At 36.5% G+C, this 26,974-nt stretch overlaps 1 protein-coding gene across 1 annotated transcript in view; it reads left to right on the top strand.

Annotated features, from left to right (window-relative positions):
* The window catches only part of CTNNA2 (catenin alpha 2), a 1,049,409-nt gene that overhangs the window by 118,366 nt on the left and 904,069 nt on the right, over nt 1–26,974 (top strand). Inside the window, 1 exon segment of the mRNA XM_036873992.1 lies at nt 6,689–6,884. Within this exon segment, the coding sequence (XP_036729887.1) occupies nt 6,689–6,884 (196 nt within the window).

The following is a 26,974-nucleotide window of genomic DNA, read 5'->3' as shown; positions in this document are numbered from 1 at the left end:
AAGAATAATCACTTAAATGGGAAACATTATTTATAGGCTTTCTTTCTAGCATTACTTAACTAGTAGAAGTTCAGGTCTGCTTTAGATATAATAAAACCTTACCTTCAAAGTTTAAGAATACATGCTTCCAGGACTCTGTATCAATGAACATACATACTAATCTACACTGTCAATATCAAATAACTGGGAAGAATTTTTTCAAAGACAAAGAGACCAGACTTATTCTTTATTTTATCCCTCTTTAAATTACATTTAGTGCCTCGTTATAAAAGATCATCATTTCTAATTCTGACTTTTGAAGTTGTGGAAGCATCAGTAACTGCAGTTCTTGTAATTTACTTCTTTTTGTCTAAAACGGGATGTGGAGTTGTGTTTGGGAAGAAAAGATCAGTTCAATACGAAATTCCATTGCAATAGTTTCTATGACGTGGAAGTCTTACTTTAGTTATTAGTGAGACTACCATAAGTCTGTATTATCACCTCCTTTTGCTCGAGCACTACTGTCACTGTGCTGGTCTCCTTTTCTCTCCAAAATGCACAATATACATACACCTTATATGTCCTGGAGATTCTGTGCTAGGATATAACTTATAATGGACTGTACCATAAGGTGAGCATATATCGTTTCATATATTTTATAAGGAAAAGTACAAGCCATATTTGTGCCTACTGTATAATTGCAAAATGAATAGATTAGGTAATCAAGGAGTGATTCAAGGAAGACCTCATTTTGACTAATTACTTGGCAGTTGTTTTTCTGACTTGGCACTGCTCAAAACCTGACAAGATTTCTCCTAGAGGCTTCATGTTATCAAATATACTACCATTTGAGCATTTTAACTCCCTTAAAGAGTTTTCCTCTTTAAGGATTTTTTCATTTATCTTCAGTTGCTCCTGGAATAAATAACTTGTTTTTGATAATTTTGTTTTCAAATATGCACCTCACAATGCTCTTGCTTTTTTTAAGCTATAACAGTAATCAAAGCTCTCTGTTATGTTTGCTGAGCAATTATGACAAAGGAAATACTTTAGAGCAGTGCAACGGTAGAATTCATAAAGACTTACTACTCACATCTACAGAGTGCATGAATCTAGCAAAATGGTGCCTAAGTTATCATTTTTTATTTTCAGCTCTTGGTTCTCTTTTTTTGGTTTTCTGGAGAGCTCAAATAATGGCTTGATTCATAGCATTCACATCTGTTTACTCTTACTTTTCCAAGTTCCTTGTGATTGCCTAACAGAGGAAATTGCCTTTCAATCAATTCATCAACAAGTTGTTTTTGTGGACTCCTGATATGTCATGGCACCTAAAATAAGAGGAAGGGTTTACCTCTAGAAGTCATTGCTTTATCTCTCTCACTTTCTTTTGGTTCAGCTAGACTGCTGTTTCTGAAAGTAAAGTCTATAAACCATACATATCCTAATTTCATGTGATGCATGTGAAATACACTAGCTGAGACCTACAAGAGCAGAAGCACTATAAGATCTAGGAATTTGCCGTCTAACAAGCATCTAGGTGATTCTAAGGTATGATAAAGTCTGACAATCATTGTCCTAGAATTCAGTGCTTCTCAGATTTTAATGTGCATATGAATTACTTTGGGATCTTGTTAAAATACAGATTCTCTTTTAGTAGGTCTGGAGTGGGGCCTGAGAGTCTATATTTCTAACCAGCCCTGGGTGACAATGATATCTCCAGAGCTCACTTTCTATAGAATTCCCTACGGATAAGGCTTAGACAAACTACACTGTTGTTGGTTATGGACAGATGTGACAGAGTCGCCAAGACAAAGTGCCTTGGTGCCCTCACTATTGCTTATTGTTTTGGAAGAAGTCTTCCATGTCTATTGAGTTTGTACATCCTGGAAGCAGAGAACTGATCAAGTAGAAGAGACATGGTCAGATAAGTTGTCTTACAATAAAACACATTGCAAAAAAAAGAAAGGAATGAAATGGTGTTGGCTACTGCATTACTTGCCATTGTGTAAGAATGGAGGGTCTACTCTTAGGACATTAGATGATGAGTAGTCTATACCAGCCTGGGTCTCATAGTTTCATACTCAAATCACACAATCAACATATCTGAAAACTATATTTCCCATCCTCTGGCTATTGCTGAGGTTTTTTTATTGACCAGGGTCCATTGGGACCATCATTATGTCAAGGTTCTAGAACCATTGACCACTTATACTCTCATCTATGAGCTGCAGGATTTCTTCTCTTCTTTGATGAGAGGCAGAGACATTGAGGAAATATTTGAGATAGGACTAGAGAAAATCAAGTATCCTGCTAAGCTAAGGTTGAGTTGCCTACAAAGAGGGGCCATGTTGAGGGTTTAGAGAGAAGTTGGCATAGCCAATGAATCTGAATGATGTGATCAGAAGATCAGTTTAAAAGGGTGGTAGTACAAAACGATAATTCAAAAAGATGCATGGACCCCTATGTTCATAACAGCACGATTTACAATAGCGAAGACATGGAAGCAACCTAAATGTCCATTGACAGATGAATCGATAAAGAAGATGTGGTATGCATGTACAGTGGAATATTACTCAGCTATTAAAAAAGAATGAAATAATGTCATTTGCAGTAACATGGATAGACCTAAAGATTATCATATTAAGTGAAATAAGTCAGAAAGAGAAAGACAAATACCATATATCATTTGTAAGTGGTACCTAAAATACGACACAAATGAACTAATCTACCAAACAGAAACAGATTCACAGATATAGAGAACAGACTTGTGGTTGCCAAGGGAGTGGGGGAAGGAAGGATTGGGAGTTTGGGCTTAGCAGATGCAAACTAGTATATATAGAGAATGGATAAACAGCAGGTCCTACTGTATAGCACAGGGAACTAGATTCAATATCCTGTGATAAACCATAATGGAAAAGAATATGAAAAAGAACGTATGCATATGAATAACTGAATCTCTTTGCTGTACAGCAGAAATTAACACAACATTGTAAATCAACTATACTTTAATAAAATAAATTCAAAAAAATAGGATGGTGGTAGCAGCAAGTCTTTCCTGGTGTAGGAGGGAGGAAGATAAACGTGGGTACAGAGACAAGTAAGCTTGATGACCCACCTAAAAGCTACAGGAGTTTGGGGAAGGAAAAGATTATTGCTAAAAGAATTAGCCCGGAGATATATCCAGGAGAAAGAAGAGGTGAGTCAATAGCACTAAATGTGATAAAGTAGTATGATAAGATAAAAGTAATTTGATTTTGGCAACATATTAATTACTTTAGGGAGAGATCAGTTTAAGAGGACTCTGCTACAGGAGGTGTGAGGATAAAAGCAGAATTTCAGTGGGCTGAGAAATGAATGGAAAGAGAACACGGACACTTTAACACATATGCTTCTCATTTAAAAAAAAAATGTTGGCAGTGGCTAATAAAAGCTAAACTCCGTAGCTTGGCTTTCAGAGCCTTTAAAAGTTTTACTCCACCGCATCTATCTAATCTTGTTTCCTATATCATTCATATACAGTCACCCTCTCAATTGAGAATGGTCTCCTTACTACCTAGAAAACATCATGCCCATTTTTACACGTCAATGTTCATGCTATTACTCCTAGTCTCTGTTGCTGGAACTTTATGCTTTCTATTTTTTTTCTTCTGCACAAAAGATGTGCTCACAAATTGTTAGAGAGGTAACAGGATTGTGTGGATCTTGAGTGGCTCTTGCCTTGGGTGAAAGTTGATGTGGGGATTAGAGAGGGTGAAAGTTGATGTGGGGATTAGAGAGGGTGAAAGTTGATGTGGGGATTAGAGAGAGTGCCTGGTTGGGGTAAGAGAAGGTGTACCATTCAACCAGGAATTTCTACAGAATAACCATCTCTTAAAAGGCTGCCACCAAGCTGCACTAGACCTTCAAAAGTCTGTAAGCCCCATCTACCCAAGACCTAGTCCCAGCCTGGATATCAGACTTAGACACAGAGATCTGTAGTCTCCAGAGCTCATTGGTGTGTCTCTCTGTTATTTAAATCATCTTTCATATTCTTCATTACAATTATAATTTTCTTCATACAACATTCTATATTTTGTGTTATGGTTATCTCTGAGAATATCAATTTATGGCTATTGTGAATAGGATATTTTAAACTAGATTTTTCATTGGTAATGCTGTTCTATTAGGTTGTTATTGCTTATCTAGTATTTAACCACTAATAGTTCTAATAGTTTGTCTTTTAATTATTTTGTAGTTTCTCGATACATTCATATTTTCTATAAGTAATGACAATTTAATGTGTCTACTTTCTAATGTTTATATCTCTTCTTTCTTTTTTCTTATCCAATTTGTTGACTTTGTCCTTCAACAAAGCACTGAATAGCAATAGGGAGAGTTAACAATTATTTCTTTATTCTAGACTGATTAAGACATGAGCATTTATGGAGCCTCATAATTTTCCTTCTATTCTGCTATCTTGTATCCCTTTACGTTCTTCCACATGTGAATAAATGAGAGCGCTTACTAAAAGAGGACTGAATTGATTTGCTTCATTTGAAAGTAATCACATTTTTCTAAGGAACTTCCTGGTAATGTTCTATGTTTATTTTTTCCCACATACTGACACTTCATACTGACTTGTTATTATGAGCATTACCTAAACTGTGCTTTATACAGCAATGCACCATGAGATAACACAAAAATTGAAATCTGTTTGCCTTTGCAGAACGTGAACCAGAATATAGTCATTTAGCTCTTTTGGTATTAATAGATTCACTGTCAGCTTCCACTCCCCAAAACTGCCAATATGCCTAACATTAATGGCTCCCAACTCCATCCATTTTTTCTAATTTGAGAAGACTGAAAAGTTAGATCACAAAACTTCTCAAAATTATATATAAAATGAGAACAAATCAGATATCAGTGAGAATAGGAATATTTTCCTCCGATAAAGAGCCTAGCCTAAATAGAGAAATTATGCACAGTGTAATGAATATAGACAACCATATTGTACTGTAATTATGTAAAGAGATAGAGGTGCCAAGTATCACTACAATGGCAATCATATTACAACATATACATGTATCAACACACTATATACATGTATCAAATTAACATGTTGTACACCTTAACCTTATACAATGTTATATGGCAAATACATTTGATTAAAAACTAAAAATAAATACAAATAAAAGATTTTTGAGATGTTTGCTGTGTTTGCTTAGGGAGCATAAGAACTCGTTTCCAGGTAGCGGCTCTTTGGAGAGTTGGGGTTCCTGGAAGAGAGCTGTGTTAATGTGCTAGAGTAAACCGTCGTTAAGGAGAACATTCTTGTACCTCCAAAAAGTAACTTTGGAGACAGGCTGTCTTTCTTCTGATGGTTGCCTCTGTGGGTGGAACTGAAAAGACTGCAAGGTGTTACTGACTGCATAAGTATTTTACAGCTAACTAGCGTTTTCTGACAGTCTTATTCTTAATGACTTTATCTTTCTTTTTTTTTGTCTAGTGTTTATACTTAAATGTCCTTAGAGAGTCCTTCTTTAACTGAGTGTGTCTAATTATTAACAATCAAAAGAAAGCTGAATATGACAGCTCCCGATGCTGTGTTAACCACTTCTGAAGTAATGGTTCTGCTATATTCATCATCTTGGTTCACATTTATTCAATACTTGTCTTCTGATGTTATCTCTTGCCCTGTAAACTGACTGGACATTAATTGTAACTTTGCCTAATAACTGCTTGCTCTCAGATTTGGAGTAAATTGTAGAGACTATAGCATTTAGAACTTTTCTGTGGACGAGCTTTCTTGATAACCTCCAATAAAGGCTTTAGTTTGCTAACCAGGACACACGTCAGTGCAAATAAACCACAGCACCCACATTCTTATGAAGCTGATAAAAAAAAATGCAGAGGTGTAGATGACTAGCTGAATAGAATATGGAACAGTTGCATTCATTTCCCTCCCAGACTTCTCACTGGCAGAAAATAAAGGTTCAGAAGTCTACAGGAGATAAGCTGTTTAAAAGTATTAAAAGCTTTGTTAGCAGATTAAATAGCTCTAGACAAGAGTGCTAAAAGAAGTTTGGCAGGTGAGATATTGTATCCAAATTATGATACTTAGAAAAGGAGTGATAATGCAAATCTAATTTCAATTCTGGAAATTTTAGCAGGTTAACCAAATGTTGACACTGAATCATTCGGTCTCTTTGGATCAAATTTACCATTTTGTTTTTATAAGATGAAATCAGAAATAACAAGGCTCTTCAAAAGTCCTTGGTAAGTGACACATAAATAATGCATATTGATGGTCCACCATTTATTAACTACTCATGCACCTCTGACTTTTGGGCTCAGTTATTGGTTCTTCTGATTCAAAGCTCAAAGGCAATTCTACATTTTATTTTATTTTATTTCCTCTCTGAAGCTGGGTATTCCAACCAGCGCTAAATTTGTCAACCCTTGAAAGCACCCCCTCCAGTGGATTGGAAACTTTGAGCTACTGGCAAGTCTGCTTTTCTTCCTTATTCACATGCTTTTTTCTTCTACAGGAAATAAATTGCTGTTAATTTATATGCTAAACCATATAATTCCACATTTTCCTTAAGATAAGGCTATGTAATGTGTATTCATGACTTAATAAGCAAAGGATATTTTAAAATTATGAGATGATAATATGCTATTTCTAGACAGTTATGCAGAGTAATTTTACAGTTGTTCTTTTGTATTTAAGGTGACGACCCTTGTCAACACAAGCAACAAAGGCCCATCTGGTAAAAAGAAAGGGAGGTCAAAGAAAGCCCATGTACTGGCTGCATCTGTAGAGCAAGCCACTCAGAACTTTCTGGAAAAGGGTGAACAGATCGCTAAGGAGAGTCAAGATCTCAAAGAAGAATTGGTTGCTGCTGTTGAGGATGTACGCAAACAAGGTAGGCAGAATAATATTATTCTAGAGGGATGTATATTGATGTGTAAACAGTGGATTTTTCTCTAGAAAAATAAGACTACTCAAAAGAGTAGTCTTATTTTTTTCCTGTCTGCACTTCTCATTTTTAATTTTGCTGGAATTAGGTGTATAGACAGGTAGAGGTTTTTTTGTTGTAGCAGTATAGCATAGCTGGAAACACTCCATGTCTGCTGTTGCTTGAAAATCTTCAACTTGTTTTCTCCTGGAGATGAAACCAGACTCTTGTGTCAAATTCAGGCTTTAGGGAGAATAGGATGAGAAGACTGTACATGTATAGAGTCATTGAAAATTCAAGATTTTAAGGATGAAGGGAAGAGAAGAATGTAGTGTAATAAAATTATTGTTTCTTTGTATGATTTCCAAATTTGTATTTTCAGTTCACAGCTTTCCTCAAAAATCTCTCTCTCTGGTTAGCTAGCTACCGATTGATCAATTATATAGCTAACAAAATAGCTATAATACTATCAATATTTATTCATCATATTTAAAAAATTTTAATTGTGGTGAAATACATATAACATAAAATATATCATCTTAATCATTTTAAGTGTAGAGTTCAGTCATGTAAAGTATATTCACATGGTTGAGTAGCCCATTTGCAGAACTCTTGTAAAACTGAAATTCTATACCTGTTAAACAACCCCCAATTTTGCCTTCCCTCTAGCTCCTGGCAACCATTATTTGACTTTCTTTTTCTATGAGTTTTACTACTCTAGATGCCTTATATAAGTGGAATCATATAGTGTTTGTCTTTTTGTGACTGGCCTATTTCACTTAGCATAATGTCCTCCAGGTTTATCCATGTTGTAGTATGTGTCAAAATGTCCTTCCTTTTTAGAGCTAGATAATATTCTATCATATATTTATATGGTATTTTCTTTATCCATTCATCCATTGATGGACATTTGTGTCCCTTTCACCTTTTGGCTATTGTGAATAATCCTGCTATGAACATGGGTATATAAATAATCTCTTCATTACCCTGCTTTCAGTTCTTTTGGATTTACACCCAGAGGTGGTATTGCTGGATCATATGGTAGTTCTATTTTTAATTCTTTGAGAAACCTCCAGACTGTTTTTCCATAGCAACTGTACCATTTTACACTTACACTAACAGTGCACAAGGGTTCCAGTTTCTCCACATCCTTGACAATGCTTGTTATTTTCTATTTTTTTTTTTAGTAGTAATCATAATGGTGTGAGGTGATACTGTGATTTTGATTTGCATTTCTCTAATGATTAGTTATATTGAGCATCGTTTCATATGCTTGTTGGCCATATTTATATCTTCCTTGGAGAAATGTTTATTTAAGCCTTTTGCCTATTCTTCACTCAGGTTATTTATTTTATTATTGTTGTTGTTGTAGTTAAGAGTTCTAGGTATTGACCCCTTATCAGATATTGTTTTGCAAATGTCTTCTCCCATTCTGTAGGCTACTTTTTCACTCTGTTGATTGTGTCCTTTGATACACAGAAGTTTTTAATTTTTATGTAGTCTTGTTCAACAGCTTTAGTTGAAAATTAAAATGAAATTAGAACAGATACCTACCCCCAGCCTGGCCTGTGTCCTCCGTTTTCTATCTAATGAATGCCACACATACGTATCCAATTGCAGAAATCTTGGTATCATTCTTGCTACTTCCGTCTCCTTCCAAATACAGTCTATTACAAGACCCATAGATTTTAACTCCTAAATATCTCTTAAATTCACCAATTTCTGTTTTAGTTATTCAGAAGCACCATGTTTTACCTGTCCCAGGGCCTTTATACATGCTGTCTCCTCTCTCACAGTTAAGGATGACTCATTCTGCATATCCCAGCTCAAAGAACACTTTCCCAGGGAAACCTTCCCTGACTCTCCCATCATACTTTTTCATGGATTTTTCCTTGTCACTTTCCACAGGATAATTTAATTTTTGTGAGGTGACTTGATTGATAACTTTCTTCTCTGCCACACTAGAAATTAATGAAGGTAGAGAACACACTCTGTCTCTTTTGCGGTCATTGATTTGCAATGCTTAGCACTCATCAGACTTCAGTAAATATTTGTTGAATGAAAGAAGGAATAGATAAATGAGTGTTCTATCCCCTTTCTTCTTGCAAACCAACCACTTTTTGAATTCGCAGATGGATATTTGGCCCCTGGAAATAACAACCCTTCTTCATACTGCCATCTTCTTCCCCCTAAAAGTTAATTTTATTTACATTACACTCATGTAAATTGTTATTTTAATTTGAAGTGTTAAATTTTACATATTTCATCTAATGTGGATGGAGTATATTTGTGTATGTGTTTTAGCAACATGATAGCTTCCAAGTTTCCAAGTGCTATTGAAAACTGGTACTGCTTCTGAATTGCAGATGGACACGTGTTCACGCATCTGTAGCCTGGCTAGTTTTTTTTTTTTTTCCTTTTTTTGGTTGACTGATAGATAATAAATTTCACACATTAAAATGTACAATTTGATAAGTTTTAACAGGTGTGTGCACCATGAAACCATCACCACCATCAGTATAGTGAAGCTCTCCCTAGTACTGAGGGTTTTTATTAACTGGTCTCTAGGCCATTTTCTCAAAAAGATTTATCTGTTATCAGACAAGTTACATTTTCCCATTTACTTTCCTCAGCAACCTCTTAGCTCTCCCTTATTTTTTCCTTAGAAGTTAGTTTTCACACCTTCTGTAGAAATTATATTTTAGATTTCTCAAAGCTCGTATGAAATGGTGTTTTGTGGACATAGTATAATAACCAACATAGTTCTTGGCCAGACTGTCCTAGGAATATTAGAGTGAGAAATTATAAAGATGTTAATTTAGGACAGCTTATCATGGTTGTTATTCTAGAGGATATTTTAAATTTTCATTATATTACCCATTTCTTGTTACAGAAAAATTATGCATAAGAAATGATGCTTATTTGTTGCCTGTTTAAAGCCTAACTGCCACATGTCCTTTTCTGAACAGGATCAAATTCAAGGAAACGTTGTTATATTTGCAAAATAACAAATTTTATTGGCAAAAGTCTTTGAAATTCTCTTTGTGTTTCTCTCATCTTCAATACCTCTCAGTCTCAAATACACTTTCAGACGTCTGTGCTTCTTCTCCCTGAGAACAAGGTCCTCACACCCTCCTTCAAGTTCTGTACTCACAGGCTCTCTTTTCTGCCTTTCTACCCCAACTCGGTTCTTTGTTGTGTAATCTCCATAGCCTGTCTGGCTTTGCCCAAATTTTCTATTTGCCCATTACCCAGATTTTATTGTAAGTGAGAGGCTGAGTGACTTTCAGAGAGAGATGGGGAGAAAGGAACTTGGGAGAGTAAGTGAGAACTAGGGCAGGTGTGTATTTTAGTCACTGAAACTTTGAAACATAGTATCTTTCCTTCCATCATAGAAATCTAATTCTAATACATAAGGTGATATTCAGAAATTATGAAAACACTGATATTTAGAAACAGTTTCCTCCTTTAAAGTGGCTTCTAGCATCCACACATGCTTACTTATTAAATGATATATACTTTCGGAATTAAATCTATTAGATATCTTTTACTGTTGAGTTGTTTTTGCTTTTTAAATCAAATGGCCAAAGTATTGCCACTTTTAAAATTTTAATTAATTCATTAATTAATTTATTTATTTATTTTTGGCTGCGTTGGGTCTTGGTTGCTGTGCGCAGGCTTTCTCTAGTTGCGGTGAGCAGGGGCTACTCTTCGTTGCAGTGCATGGGCTTCTCACTGCGGTGGCTTCTCTTGTTGCAGAGCACGGGCTCTAGTCGTGCGGGCTTCAGTAGTTGTGGCTCCGTGGGCTTTAGAGCACAGGGGCTTAGCTGCTCTACAGCGTGTGGGATCTTCCTGGCCCAGGGCTCAAACCCATGTTCCCTGCATTGGCAGGTGGATTCTTAACCACTGTGCCACCAGGGAAGTCCCAGGATTGCGTTTTAAAAAACATTTCAGCCTGAGTAAATGCCTGAAGCTTAAGTATTGTACATCTCCATTTTCAGATTTTTAATACAGAACCATTTATTGTTCTTTTGAAATTTTACAACATTCATGATTATAATTACTGTAATCTGGCAAGGTTATATATGAAATTATCTATTTAACTGTCATTATTGTATCTCATAGGGTTAAACTTAGTGTTGTTTGAATTTATCATTTAAAAAAAATATATCTTTAATCCTAGGCTGCATGTCAGGTTTTTTAAAGTGCTCAGTATGAGTGATGACAATATCTCTACCCCTAGAATATTTCAGTAGAAGATTTACTGTACTCTAAGTTATAAACTGCAAAAAAAAGGTATTTGAGCAGGCCTATGACAGCATTTCTACTAAAAACAAGTAACAATAATAAATTACCTAAATATATATAAAGAAGAGAAATCGTATTCAAAGCTTAGAACACTGATATTTTTGATTTGGATAAAGATGGTATATTTTAGACTTGGGTAAAGATGGTTGATCAAGGGTGTGTGTGTGTGTCTGTTTTATCATAAGTAAAGTACTACATATATGTATATTGTCTTCCTAATTTAAGTTTAAACTTCATTAGGATAGGACCAATGATGTGTGTGTATTTCTTTCTGCTCTTAAAGGACCTGGCATGATGCTCTAGTACATGGCAGGTTTTATTCAAAGAGGTTTACATGTGAAGTTAGCAGAGCATTGGATGTTTGATTAATATATCTGACTTCCAGTGTTACTTTGGTCATTGACTATATGATTTAAGCTAAATCACTTAACCACTTTCAGCCTCAGTGTCTCCATTTTTCAAAAACAGACAATAATTGTTGTGTTTGCTTCATTGGGTTGTTTTACATAATGAAAGTCACAAGGATTTTGAGAAATTAAATTTTATATAAATGTCAGAGTAAATTTATCATTATAATTATGAAATCAATCTGTACTCCTTAAGAAAATAGCTTTCCTTCCTATTAATGATCAATCTTAGACCCAGGATCCTGGAGAGCTGAATCAGTGTCTAGCAGTCTCCTGAGGAGGATTGATGAATAGCTCAGTGTGGCTTAGAATTAGTGGTAGTTGTAAGTGGTCCCAGCAAACTATGATTGGATAGTTGTGCAGCCTGTGAACTGTACATAGAAAAGCTGCTACTGGGGATTGCAGAGGGAGTTATTTCAATCAGGTCTTCATATTGAAGCTCTGGCCAGCTTTGGGACAAAGAATGCCAAAACATTTTTAATGTTTACCACCAAGCTCTCCCTGGATTGAAGACTCTAGTTTCTAAACTATGGGCTAACCTGGGGGTTCTCAAATTTTGGCAGATGTTAGAATCACCTGGGGAGCTTGGAAATTCTTGACATCTAGGTCTCAAGCCTTATCATTTAAGTCAGGCACTCTGGGGTGCAACCCAGGCATTGAGGTTTTTAAAGCTCCCCAGGTGATTCCTTTGTGCAGCCAATTTGAAAAGAAATAGACTAATTTGCTTCTTGCTCATCAGCTCCACTTGGATGACTCATCAATCTATGTTAGCTACTGGTTCACTTTAGTGAGCTGATAGCAATCAGTCATTTTATGAGATTTATGAGCATGTAGCTTACATAGAGTTAGATAGGGGAGACTTATATAGCAGGGACAGCCTGATATTCTATATTAAGATGTTATGGATAGATATAATTCTATGCCAAATGATGTTTTACCATGCCTGACATTCTGTAGGCATTCAGGGAATATGTGTTGAATATATAGTATAACTATAAGTATATAGTAGAACTAAATCTGTAGAACAGTGAAATATTTAATGTTGTTGTAAAAGAAAGCCATGTAGTTGGAATTAGCAAGAAGGAAGTGATGTTTAACCTGAGGATTGATTAAAAATTTGTGAGGGCTAGTGGGGTAAACATTTCAGATTTAAGCAATCTGATTTTAAAAGGCAAAGATATAAGAATGCCATTGAAAATTGGGGGATAGATATAGAAGTCCTGATTTGATGAGAATTTTCATATTCAGGCATAGTTAGAACTACATGTAAGATGATGGAAAGGGACCAGATTAGGAAGTTCAGGAACTAGGTGACATGTAGACAACATGATGAAAGAGAGACAGGAAGGAAGGAAGTTAGAAGTTTGATTTTTACCCATTTAAGTGATGTTATAGAGAGATTCATTTGGCAACTTAATGAAAAGTTGACTAAATCAGAGGAAGACTGGACTCAGATTGCTTAGGTATTATTGTAATATTGCAAAGAAAACAACAAAAAAACACCAAAAAATACTTTGAGGGTCTGGTATTGGGGTGATGGCCATGGGAATAGAAATAAGAAACTAAATGTTATAGACATTGCAAAATAGAATGAAAGATTTGCCACTTGTTGAAGGGAAGAGACAAAGGTCAGTATTTATTCTATGTTTTTGGCCTTAGACAACTTAATTGGGACATCTTCAGGGGTGACAGGGGTGGGAAGGAAGGACCAATTTGATTTTAAACATTGATGGATGAGTGGAACTGCCTGGCAGATGGTTAATGCTATGGAAATGGAACTTTGGGGAAACAGAAATTTGAAAGATTTTGGAGTTGATAAATGAAGCTTTCAGAATCAGAGCTTTCTTTGAGTACTTACCAATAGATAGAGAAGAGAAGAGGTTTAGTTTTGGAAGAAAATCTGAATTAAGGTTGAAAATGGGATAGAAATGAATCAGAGAGGGAAGGCATGCCTTGAAATGTGACCAGAGAGCAAAGATAGTACAGAATCCTGAAATCCAAGAGAATAGAATACTTTGCAAAAAAGACAGTGATCAATCCAGACTCGAATGTTGTTGCAATCATGTCAAACTCTTCTGAGATCATGGAGGATGATTAATGAGAAAATGCCTTAGATTTTGCTAGGAAGATGTCATTAATTCTATTTAAAGTACATTTTCAGGAAGCTGTAAGGACAATTGCTAAATAAAAAGATGCTGAAAGAACAGAGTAGATGGTGAAGTAAAGGATGTAGGCAGGAAAGCTACCCATCCCCTTCTTTGGTCATCATTATGCTATATACTGCACATATTTCTTTTTGCCCCTGAAGATAGTCTGAGACTCAAGTGAAGGACCACTTGTTATTATTTTGTGTACCTCTGGAGACTGGCAGAGTGCCTGGCACATGTGAGTACTTAATGCATGATCTTGAAGATTTTCAGACAAGCAAAGAGTATGATTGTTTGCTTGCTCACTTGCTTATTTTGTTCAGCCCAAATCAAAAGTGTCAGAGCCTGTATCAAGAGAGGGAGCCATTGGTGAGATGAATTGTGGATACAAAGGGACAAAATGCAGGTTGGTTGCATGAGGTGATGCAGACTTCTTTATCTAGAAGGCTAGTAGGGGATTTCCCTGGTGGCGCAGTGGTTAAGAATCCCCCTGCCAATGCAGGGGACACGGGGTCAAGCCCTGGTCCGGGAAGATCCCAGATGCCACGGAGCAACTAAGCCCATGTGCCACACTGAGCCCGCGGGCCACAACTACTGAAACCCGTGCGCCTAGAGCCCGTGCTCCGCAACAAGAGAAGCCACCACAATGAGAAGCCCGCGCACCTCGATGAAGAGTAGCCCCTGCTCACTACAACTAGAGAAAACCCGCATGCAGCCATGAAGACCCAAGGCAGACAAATATAAATAAGTAAATAAATAATTAATTAATTTTAAAAATAATAAAAATAAAAAGCTAGTAGGGAAGAGAGGTATAACCAACAATGGGTTTTATAGAAAACATCAGAACGAAAGCAGATTGGATGAAATGATCTCAATTATTTTGAATAAAAGAGGAGGTGTTTTAATGGACCATGGATATCTGATATTTTAACACTGCTGTAGATGCTTTTATATTTTTTGTCTGTTACTGGCATCTGTGTGAATCTCTCACGTTTCAAGGGATTTTCTTTATTGAATACAACTGACTGTTACTCCTTCCTTGGATGCAGTTAAAAAGGCCAATTTATAACAGGCTTAAATATCTAAGAATTTTTTAAATTTAATTTGTTTATTTGATGTGTAACAATATCTGCTAGCAATGGAATGCTCACATATTGTCTTTGTGAATCTTCTTAGATTTGAAGTAGATCCAAAAGCTGTCATTTGAAAAATAGGCATTGTCCTTCATGTTTGCCCAATAAGCAGATTAATTTAATGGTGTAACACAGCAGTTGGTTCTGTGCTATTTCATTATTATATTTCCACACCCTCTTAAGCCTTGGAGCAGTTGCTTGGGTTTTCAGTGTTCAGTCAACAGCCCACTCTCTGTCTGGGCAAGACAAATCAAAACAATTAAGACATGGCCCAGCCAATAAGATGTGCCAGGCCAGGGTGTAGACAGAAATGTACATGGCCTTAACCCAACATTAAAAGGGATCTCATGGAGCAAAGTGATAAGAGGTATAGGTAAAAGAGGTACAGATAGATGAAAGAGGTAGCTTCTTCATAGAAGCATTTCCTAAATCAAAGAGATGGTCAAACCTTTCACTGCTCATTCAAGGTTTTCTTTGTTTTGATACAATTTCAAATGTGGAGTGATATGGTTATATCAACTAGTTCCACTATTACTATTATTTTTTTACCCAATCAATATTTATTGAGTAACTGATGAACAGTGGGCAGAGACAGACAGAACGAGACTGAGAAAAAGTAACAGAGGGAGAGAGAAAGGTGTCCTCGCATCTCTGAGGAGGAATAAATCTTTGCCTCTTGATGACCTGGTAGCTTTCTCCTTCCCCATCCGCTTTGGTATTGGGATGCAGTATTGGTGGAATGAGCTGTCCAACAGAAACTCCCATTTATATCAACTGTGTGAATTCCCCAGCTGAGATCTGGTCAGAGACCATTTCCCTGGACAAGAAGCTCCTAATGTCACACAGTTCTGCCTCTTTTCCTCCAGCCGCCCTATTAATATGTAAAGCAACACTGTGGGGAAGAAGGAAGGGAGTGTCCTCTTTCCTGCCCCTCTTTCCACAGAGGTCAGCTTCTCTAAGGAGAAGGAGCACGGGGGTATTGCAAGGATTCTGATGTTCCTCTGCTTGTCCTTTTTCTCAGGTATCCCTTGCTTTATGCCTCTACTCTTTGCATCCTGAATGCTTGAGTCTCCTAGAGATATTGATCTTCCTTTTTCTGTACTGTGCGGCGGCCTGACTACTCTTATATGGATGGTACTTTCCTGTATTGTGATGTGGGGTCCTCTTGTCATGGGGTGATATTTCACTCCTGTATGGCTGGAGAGCTAGGGGAGCAGGTGCTTCCAATGAAGGGGAGCACCTTCAGGGAAGAAGAGAATTCTAGGACAGAAAATGGGGATTTGAGGGGCAAAAACTAGATGAGAAAGAAAGAAAACTCATTTCTCATCACATGTCTCACTTCTTGGAGCCTGGACTTTGCTGAGTAGGATCCATTACTGTAAAAAAATAATCTTATTCAAGTAATGTAATAGAGTCCATGTTTATTAGATCAAGTAAGGGCAGACCTTGAAGTTGCTATGGCGAGTGTCTCTGCAGTCTCAGACTGCAGCTGAGTCAGGGATCTGGTGATGCTTTGTTGTGTTCCCACACTGCTGTTCACCGTCCCTCCCATGGCACCTGCTTCCCTCCTTTATAGAGGTTTCTTTCACAAGTGTTTCTCAGAGTGAAGTTCACAGACCACCTGGTTCAGAATTACCTGCGTGAGGTTGGGCAATATCCATAAAAAATTGATATTCCTGGGCCTAGCCACAAACCTAGATTCAGTATGGCTGGGGTAACACTGGGAATCTTTATTTCCAGGTAGTACCCCAAATGAATCTTATGCTTCCAAAGTTTGAGAATCGTTAATAGCCTAAACTTATTACATCTTTATATACATCATCTTTAACTAAAGTCTTTATTTCCATTGAAAAGGATGCTATCCAGGAGTGAGATAAATTTTCAGAAGCTTTGCTATCAGAAGTTAAAAAAATACAAAAAACCTAGAGATATATACAATGACAAAAATGATAAAAAGAGGTTTGATATGAAAGTATCATGAAGAAAAACATGCATAAATGTGAAAATGCCATACGCCTTAAGGTTCACCTTAATGCAGATTTTAACATTTGCAGTAGTTTTATCTATTGCATATTTTGTTAAATAAAATACACCAGTGCGCCAAAGTTTGCACTAGTTGAGGGCCCAGGAATATGCCACATCAACCTGGAGCCCTGTTTATGGCTCTTGTTGCAACATATTGGGAGATAACGGTAGACAATTCTTTCATCTCACCCCTCTTTCTGGAGACCTTGGGTTTTTAAAATGCTGTAATCTTTCAGCAAGAATAATAAACATAATAGCTTCCATTTATTCGTTGTTACTCCATTTGTAATAGACTTTGTATGTGTTCTCTTAACATTGTCGACTGAAAAAAATGCACAATGTGGAGGTTGTGAGTTAAATTTTATTTGGGGCAACATGAGCATCATAGCCTGGGAGACAGCCTCTTGGCTAGCTCTGAGCAACTGCTCCGGAAGAGGTGGGGTGGTTGTGGTCGGTGTATATGTGATTTTGGTGAAGGGGGAGACATGCATTCAAGCACACATTTTGGCAGAGGGTTGCTGCTAGTCACAAGAAGGTTGCTGCTCATCCATTAATGATTTTAGAGCTTTCCTAGATATGAGAGGATGCAAGAAATTGGGCTCATAAAATCTTTTCCTGAAAATATCTAACTATCTGAAGCGTGTTCTGCCAGTTTTTCCCAGAGCACAAGAGTGCCTCATTCCTGAGCTATGCCCTGATCTCCTTTCAGGGTGTGTTGAAGGTCAGTGACCGCAGTGGCTAGAGACCTGATCCTTGTAGAGCCAGATGGCAAGTGACAATTTTTAGTTGGCAACATCATTCTGTTAGTCCTTTCAAGTCCATACTGATGCTGAAAGAGCTCCATGTCCATTAATTGACTAATTCAACAAATATTTATTAAGTATCTATTAAGCACATGCACTATTTGTGGAGCTGGGAGTATAAAATACAGAAGAAAGAAAACAGACATTCTCTGCCTATAGGAATATTACATTCTGATAAGAGACAGACAATTAATACAAAAAAAATTAAGCAGGGTGATGATTTCAGGCTATAGAAGTAGAATTTAAAAATGGAACCACCAAAAGCATGATAAATGAAAGATAAATTGGTAAGTTGAACTTAAAATTGAGACCTTTTTCTCTGTGAAAGACAATGACGAAAAATCATAAACTGGAAGAAAATATTTGTAAGTCACATATCTGATAAAGGACTTGTATCTAAAATATATAAGAACTCTAAAAAATTCAACAATAAGAAAAGGATCATCAGATTCAAAAATAGGCAAATGACCTGAAGATATACAGATGGCAAAAAGCATATGAAAAAAATGTTCAACATCACTTGTCATAGGGAAATGCAAATTAAAACAAAAGAGACTTCACTATGCCTACTAGAGTCAATGAAATCCTCCAAATTAACAGTAACAAATGCTGATGAGGATGTGGAACAATAGGAACTCTAGTACATTCATATGCAAAATGAATTACCATTTTGGAAGACAATTTGGCGTTTTTTGTTTTTAATAAAAGTAAACATAGAATTACCATACAACCCATCAATCTCAGTCCTAGGAGATTTCCCCTACTGATTTGAAAACTTGTGTCTCTACAAATCACCTAAACTTGTTGCAGTAAAAAAAAAATACGCTTTATTTTAGAATACTTTAGATTTACTGAAAATTTGCAAAGGTAATATAGAAAATTTTCATAAACCCTACACCCAGTTTCCCTATTAACGTCTAATATTATTATGGTACATTTCTAACAATTAATGAACCAACATTGATACATTATTAGTTGAGCTGAGCTCAATAGTAAGAAACCATAATACAAGCCATGCGTATCTGCTTAGCAAAATGGCAAGGACAAATGCAGTGTGGATGCTAAAATATTCTTATTCTTAAACTGATTTGCAAAAAGGTAAATTACATCTGCATGAATAAAATGGGAAATCTGGTTTCAAAGATTACCAACTGAGGACTATTCCCTTTAATACCCTTTACTGAGGTCCAAACTTGTCAACTTAAGGAAAACTGTTCTTACCTTTCACAGAAAAGATTTAAAGAGGCTTACAGGGATATACAAAACACAGTAAGAAAGAAAATAGAAATCCATGGAAAAGAAGAAAGAACAATGTCAGAGACTAAAAAGGAGCCAGGCATGCTATTCATACGGATCCACCCTGGGATGGGCCAGGTGTCAGGAAGGGGCATGGTGGCAGGTGTGGGGCAGTGGATCCAGAGTCAGGTTCCAGTTCTACAGTTTTCATGCTGCATTAGCTGTGTGACGTGGGCAAGTTACTTATCCTCTCTGCCCCAGTGTTTGCATGAGTTAAGTGGGGCTATTCATACACACACTTCCCAGACTGCTGTGGAGAGCAGATGATGGGATGCATGTAAAGTGCTTAGCACCAGACCTAGCAGCTGCAGGCTCTAAAAGCCTGGGGGCTCTTGCCTTTATCATTATCCATCATTGTGTGGCGCTTGCTACAACTGAGCTACAAATTGCACTCTTATGGCTTATAACAGACAAGTTGTAATGTAAAGTTTTATGATATTTTTAATTATAAAATTAAAAACGATCTTTCAGGTAGATCACTCAATGACTCCATTCATTTGAATTTCACCTTGCTTTAAGGTAAAATTAAACCAAACATCTGATCCCTACCATGCATAAAAGGAAATATGCTACATTACCACATAAAGAAACTGGTTATCAAGCATTTCCTCCCTAATAGCTAAGTCTGTAATTCAATCAAAAATGCATTTGATATAAACATCTTGAATCAACGGGGTAAGAGTCCAAAATGAAGCTGATTCACTGATGCATCCCTAATTATGATATGCCAGCAACTTGATGCAACCCAGGCGGTCTTCATGCTGTGGACCCCTCTGAAACTGAGACCGAGTGAGCAACTTTTGGAAAAGAAAATAATGGGCAAGGCAAACAGCTTCTAAAGCCATGCGAATTGTAAGTGCATGCTAACATAAGGTCCTAGAAGCCGGCCCTCAGGAGTGACATACAGGCAATATAGAAAAAATCAGACCTTACAGTAAATACAGAGAGCCATCCCAACATCTCAAAGCTAAGCAGAAAGACTCTTAATCATTATAAGCTAATAATGGACTTCCTGTTAACTTGGAGAGAAAAGGGCAGATAGGAAAGACAGCAGATGAATGGCTTCTTTTTTTATAATTCTTTGTTTTATTTATTTATTTTTGGCGTGTGGGTCTTCGTTTCTGCATGAGGGCCTTCTCCGTTGCGGGGAGCAGGGGCCACTCTCTCATCGCGGTGCGCGGGCCTCTCACTATCGCTGCCTTTCTGTTGTGGAGCACAGGCTCCAGACGCGCAGGCTCAGTAATTGTGGCTCACGGGCCTAGTTGCTCCACGGCTGTGGGATCCTCCCAGACCAAGGCTCAAAACCCGTGTCCCCTGTATTGGCAGGCAGATTCTCAACCACTGCGCACCCCAGGGAAGCCCTGAATGACTCTTTTTAAACAATCAGAGTCACTGCCTAATGCTGTTTACCTGTACTCTTGGCTCATGGGTCAAAAAAGAATGAAGAGCCACTTCTTCTCCCAAACCTACCCCCAACTGGAGCTTTTGGTCCCCTTCGCCGTCACATTTTGGAAGACTCAACTTGGGTGATCTCATCCCACTCTGGAATTATCAGTTTCTTCCTTTCTACCAGAACAGTTCAAACAGATGCAAATGTGATAGGTTAAAACAAACAGAAGCCTTACCTAACTGCAAACCACCTCCAACAACCCCATTTTTCTTACCCACAGTTACTTTTCTTTTTATCATGCAATATAATAGATACAGAACCACATGAGGAGTAACAAGAAATACCAGTATGCTCTTTGTTGAGAAATAAAACTTTGTCCTGGAGTGGAAGCTGCCTGCTTATTACCTCAATGTCTGTATATCCTTCCCTTCTGCCCCCACTGCTCAGCTTGGCCAGGGAACCACAGTCCTGAATTTGATGTCCATATTTCCCATGCATTCCCTCCCCCATCATTTTATTACGAAAATGTTCAGACATTGAACAGTTTTCCGGGAATCCCTGCAAAACCGCTACCTAAATCTGCCATTAACATTTTGCCGTACTGCTCTATCACAAACTTCTCCCATGAGTTTTTTAAAATAAGTGTGCTATGAGTGGTCTCTTTTCACTCGCCCATTCTGGCTTTCCGACTGACCACTCCGTGGAACCTGCTGTGGTCAGAGTTACTGGGTTCAGCTGTCAGTCATATCTGGCCATTTCTCTCTACAGCGCTCAGTCTACTCAATAGCAGACATGGAGTTGAGAACCATGATTCCCTCCTGGGCCACCCTATTTTCATGGCTTTTTGGCTCACGTATCTCCTTTCCTCCAACTCCTTCTGGTTCCACATCTGCTTAAGAAAAATTTTGGAATGTGCCAGGGCTCAGTCCTGGCTTCTGGCTTTCTTTCTTCTCTGTCAGTCCGCTCACTCTATATGCTAACTCCAAAATGTTTACCTCTGGGCCTCTGCTGAAGATAAATCTGGTAATATTGCTCTCACTCAAACCCAAATACACCTTCCTTTATTTTTTCCCCATTAGTCATGGGACTAACAACTTAGTTAGTTGAGTCAATAGCATGAAGTTATCTTTATTCCTTCTTCCCTCACATCCAAAGCCATAATTTAATTTTATTAGCCTAACTCCAAAATATACCCTATATACATCCATTTTTAAGGCAATTAGCATAGCTATAACGTAAGTCATGAAACTAGACAACCTACGTTTGAAACCTGACTCTAGCATTTACTAACTGTGTGATAAGTCACTTAATATCCCATAGGCCTCAGTTTCATCATCTGTACGTTGGGAATAACAGTAGTACCTGTCTTTTGGGGTAGCTGTTAATATAGGCAGAGTACTTAAATCAATGACTAACACATAGTAAGCTATGTGTTAAATTAGCTATAAATGCTAATTAAATTAAACACTTTCAGAAAGCCCTTTCCTAACCCCTCCATAAAGAACAAAGTAGAAAAAGAAATTTTTTGGTGGGGAGGAACCTATAAGCCAACTAAAAGAGAGGATAGGTTTATCAGTCAGATTCTCCAGAGAAACAGAACCAGTAGGCTATATATGTACATATATCAGGAGATTTATTTTAAGGAATGGTTCCCGTGATTGTAGAAGCTAGCAAGTGGGGTAGGCTAGCAGGCTGGAAACTCAGACACGAGTCAGTGCTGCAGTCTGAGGCAGAATATTTCCCCCAGAGCAGTTCTCTGTTTTTGCTTTAAGCCTTCCACTGATTGGATGAGGCCCACCCACATTATCAATGGTAATCTTCTCTACTTAAACTGATAATAGGGGCTCATGTATATGTGGGTCTGTTTCTGTGCTCTCTGTCTGTTCCATTGGTCTACGTGTCTGTCTTTTCACCAGTATCGGACTGTCTTGATTACTGTGGCCTTGTAAGTCTTGAAATTAGGGTAGGGAAAGTTCTATAACTTTGTTCTTCTCTATTAAAATTACTTTGTACATTCTAGATCCTTTGAATTTTATATAAATTTTAGAATCAGCTGGTTATCTTTTATTTAAGCCTGCAGAAATTTTTATTGGGATTGCTTTGAATCTGTAGATCAATTTAATGATAATAACTATATTAACAGAGTCTTTGAACGTATGAACATGGTATACACTTCCATTTATTGAGATCTTGTTAAATTCTCTCAGCAATGTTTTGTAGTTGTCATTGTGGGAGTCTTGGACATATTTTGCTGGATTTATTCCGGTATTTTATGTTTTTGTTGCTGCTTTGAATGGGATTTTAAAAATTTAGTTTTCCCAATTGTTTTGCTGCTACTCTATGGGGGATGCAGTTGATTTTTCGTGTTGACCTTGGATCCTATGACATTGCTAGATTCGTTTATTTTGTTCTAGTAGCTGATTGTAGATTTTCTCCTCAGCTTTCTACTTATGCATCAATGTCACCTGCAAATAGTGTTTGTAAAGAAAAGCACAAAAACAAAGTCCGAAGCCTTGCCTCAAGCGTTTCTATCTTCTGTTCCTTTCTTCTATTTCTCTCTTCCTTCTCTCCAATTCCAGTCTATTTCTTAGAAGTGAGTCACCGTCCAGCTCATAGCAGTAGAAGGGGAATTAAGCTTCACCTGTTGGAGAAAAGTAGCAAAGAATTTGTGAGTATATGTTTAAAAATAAACAGCCATAAATATTAATTAAAATTTGGGGAGTGAGGTACGTTTGAAATGCTATGCAAATCCTGTTTTTCCTTAAGTTTTACCCATTAAATTTAACATTCATCAGTGGATCTTACCTGCAGCAAATTACTACTTTGGTGTTCTAATGGTGATGTTCTATGTCCCTCATATCATCTACATTTATTACTTGGAATTATTCTGTAAGTAAGTTCTACCTTATTTATTTATTTAATCCTTATTTTATATAAGTATGGATGTTTTTATTCATTGGGGTATAATCAAATAACATCTTATTTTTCTCAGATTGATCCAGTTTTGTCCTTCAGAAGCTCTTTGGTGTTGGCTCATGTCCCTTTGACATGTCCAATGTGTTAGGCAGAATATTAAAGATATTCCCCTCAAGATTCCTGTTCTTTGGTTATCCAATAAAACACTAATCTCGGGGAAAAAAAATAGTAAAGTTAAACTAATAATGGATTTTCACCACATTTACAAAATACCTTGACAGCAGCACCCGTATCAGTGCTTGATTAAATAATTGGGTGCCATAGCCTGACGAAGTTGATACATTAGGCTAATCGTCACTATGGGTAACAGTAGATAAATGATTCTTTGTGAACTTGAAACAATTACATATAGATGAGACTACCTATATTTTTCCTAAACCTCCATATTATGCAGTGTTTATGAGCTTGCCTTTGGAAGTATGTTGCCACTTGGTGCTGAATTTCTCTTGAAAGACCCTTAACCTACCAAATGAAGGCTGTGGTGTTACAGATGTCAGAGGAAGGTGCCCTGTGGTTTTCCATATGTGCTTCTGGGGGACAGTGGAAGTTTAGTTCTGCCAAAAGCCACCTTGTGCAACCAGCCATCTTGTGTCAGAATTCTTGTTTGTCAAATAATATTGACAAAATAATATTGTCAAATATTATTGGCAAATAATATTGGCAAAATGATATTGTCAAAATAATACCAGTCCCATCTAATCCACAAAATTTTAAGAGTTAGATAAATGCCATAAAAGAATTTGAGAAAACATGAAGCACTTTTCAAATTAAATATGTGAATATTCAATTGCTTTTAAAGGCATGCTTTAAAAAATGAAACTAAAAGATAAGCCAAAAAGCTGTATTTTCTAAGTAAATATTTAGATAATTTTTCCAACTTTGGTTCAATCCATGTTTTAGGTTTGTATTTCTTATCATTTTAATGTGGATGAACAAGGATTTAATGAACTGTTGTCATGATTTATTTGAAATTCTACTTTTAAAAAATACTTCTAACAACCAAAAAGAACAACTCAAATTTGTTCGTTCTATTAAGCCAATCTGGCCTTTCATTTTGAATTTCTAAAAATAATTGATGCTATGTAAGTCAGCGCATATTGTTGAAATAATGTATTTTAGTGTTAATGCCATTTCTTTTTGTACTCTGTGTTCTTACGGATGGAATAAAATTTGAGCTCAAGTGTGATTGCCTTTGTAAGGCATAAAAGTATTTAATAACATTGCCTTTTAAAAAGCCCTTAAAATGTGCACTGTATTTGAATGGGCTGCAGTTTGTTGCTTCTTATAATAATTGTAATTCACTGATGCAGATTCATATAGGAGTATTTAAGGGATGAAAGATCAAAAGAAATATTTACGTTCATTAGAATGTGGGTTTTTTTTTTTTTTTTTAATATAAGCAGAAAAGGAAAACTAATTGGTTTACATCGGATTGTAGGCTTAATGAATTTACTGCTTTGGTAATTTCTTAAATGTCACAACCAAGAATATTGACCTGTTTCTCTGTGGACTTCCATTGAAACAGTAGATGATGTTTAAAATATAAATGTAAGTATTATAACTAATTTGTCTTCTTTCCATGCCAAAAGCTCCAAATAACAGGAGGTTGCTCTTCTTGGTACATTAATCTCCTGAGAGCTCCCATGTGTTTGTTTGTGTTCCTCAAGAGAAGGGGAACAGGATGGCTTCATCAATAATTAAACTTCTGTCTCTGAGAAAGCCTACTTTCATCTCAGGTCTTAATTTCTCAAATAAGAAACAATATCTTCAAATGAGTTATTCTCTAATATCTCATATATTTTGGTCTTGTTTAAAAAGGAAGAGGAAGAAGAATTAAGAATAAGTATGCACAGCCCTCTGTTGGGTTTTTTTTTAAATATTTTTTCCAGCTTGAGACATAATTGGTATATAACATTGTATAAGTTTAAGGTATACAATGTGAAGGTTTAATTCCCATATATTGTAAAAGGTTTATCACAATAGGGTTAGTTAACACTTCCTTCACCTCACATAATTAGCATTTTGTTGTTATTGTTGTTATGGTAAGAATATTTAAGATCTACTCTCTTAGCAACTTTCCCATATGCAATACAGTGTTGTTAACTATAGTCACCATGCTGGACATTACATCCCCAGAACTTATTCTTCTTAAAACTGGAAGCTGTACCCTTTCACCAACATATCCTTGTTTCCCTCACCCCACAGCCCCTGGCAACCATTAATCTACTTTCTGTTTCTATGAGTTCAGCTTTTCTAGAATCCACATATAAGTGAGATCATACAGTGTTGTTTGTCTTTTTCTGTTTGACTTATTTCATTTCATGGATGCCCTCGAGAGGTTCATTTGTTGTCACAAATGGTAGGATTTCCTTCTTTTTTAAGGATGACTAATATTCCATCACATATTAATCCTTTCCAACATTTGTTATCTCTTTTATTTTTGATAATAGACATCCTAACCAGTGTGAGGTGATATCTCATTGTGGTTTCTATTTGCATTGCCCTGATGATGAGCGATGTTGAGCATCTTTTCATGTACTCATTGACCATTTGTATGTCTTCTTTGGAAAAATGTCTATTCAGGACCTATGCCCATTTTTAATTGGATTATTTTTTTTTTGCTATTGAATTATATGAGTTCCTTGTATATTTTAGATATTAATCCCTTATCAGATACATGGTTTGCAAATATTTTCTTCCATTTTGTAAGATGGCTTTTCATTTTGTTGATTGCCTATGTTGGATTTTGTTTAGTCAACCAAGACATGGTTAAGTTCTGAGGAGCTTCTATTCCAATTGTGAAGGCAAGGGAAGTGCCAGGGAGAACACTGAAAAAAATGTAAAGGTATAAGCATTTTTAAGAAAAATACAGCTTCCTTGCAGAGGTCCCTCCTGGTTCTTTTATTTCAGCATTGGGAAACAGATCATTACATTGTTTAGGGGTTGTGACCTGAGGAAAATAAATAGATTTCATGATTTTTATTAGTTTTTTTTTTTTTTTTCAATCCTGGATAAGATATACTCTGCGTAGAGGGTTCTGGAGCTTAAACAATAAAGCTAAGAGAAGTATTAGAAATACCTTGAAGATAATTGGCCTACTTCTTTCAGCTTTCAGACAGGACCTGGTTAAAAATCAACATCTTTAATTCATATTTATACTTCATAATGTTCTTTCTCGAGTAAATGAAAATAATCACTAAAATAATTAAGAATCTTTCTACTCTGCTCTTTCTACTCCCATGTTCAGCTTTTAAGAAAAAGATAAATTCTGAAACATACAGTTATATGAACTTAATAATAATGATCTTATATCCATATAATAATATAGAGATAAAAATCTTATATCTCCAATAATAATGATCTTATGTCAAGTTCTAATGAAGTATAGTTATACATAACTCATACATCTATACAATTTTACGTTGTTTGTTTTTATTCTAAATGTGTACCTCCTACTCCAAGAGTGCCAGGGTATTTTAGAAATCCTTTCAAGGATTGGAACAAACTCTTTTTCAGGATTAGCCATTAGTTTACTACAACTTTAACCAAATGCTTTTGTCCCAGTAATTTGT

Source organism: Balaenoptera musculus, chromosome 13 (genome assembly GCF_009873245.2).
Source record: "Balaenoptera musculus isolate JJ_BM4_2016_0621 chromosome 13, mBalMus1.pri.v3, whole genome shotgun sequence".
Classification (NCBI taxonomy): domain Eukaryota; kingdom Metazoa; phylum Chordata; class Mammalia; order Artiodactyla; family Balaenopteridae; genus Balaenoptera; species Balaenoptera musculus.
This window is presented reverse-complemented; position numbering and strand designations above follow the sequence as displayed.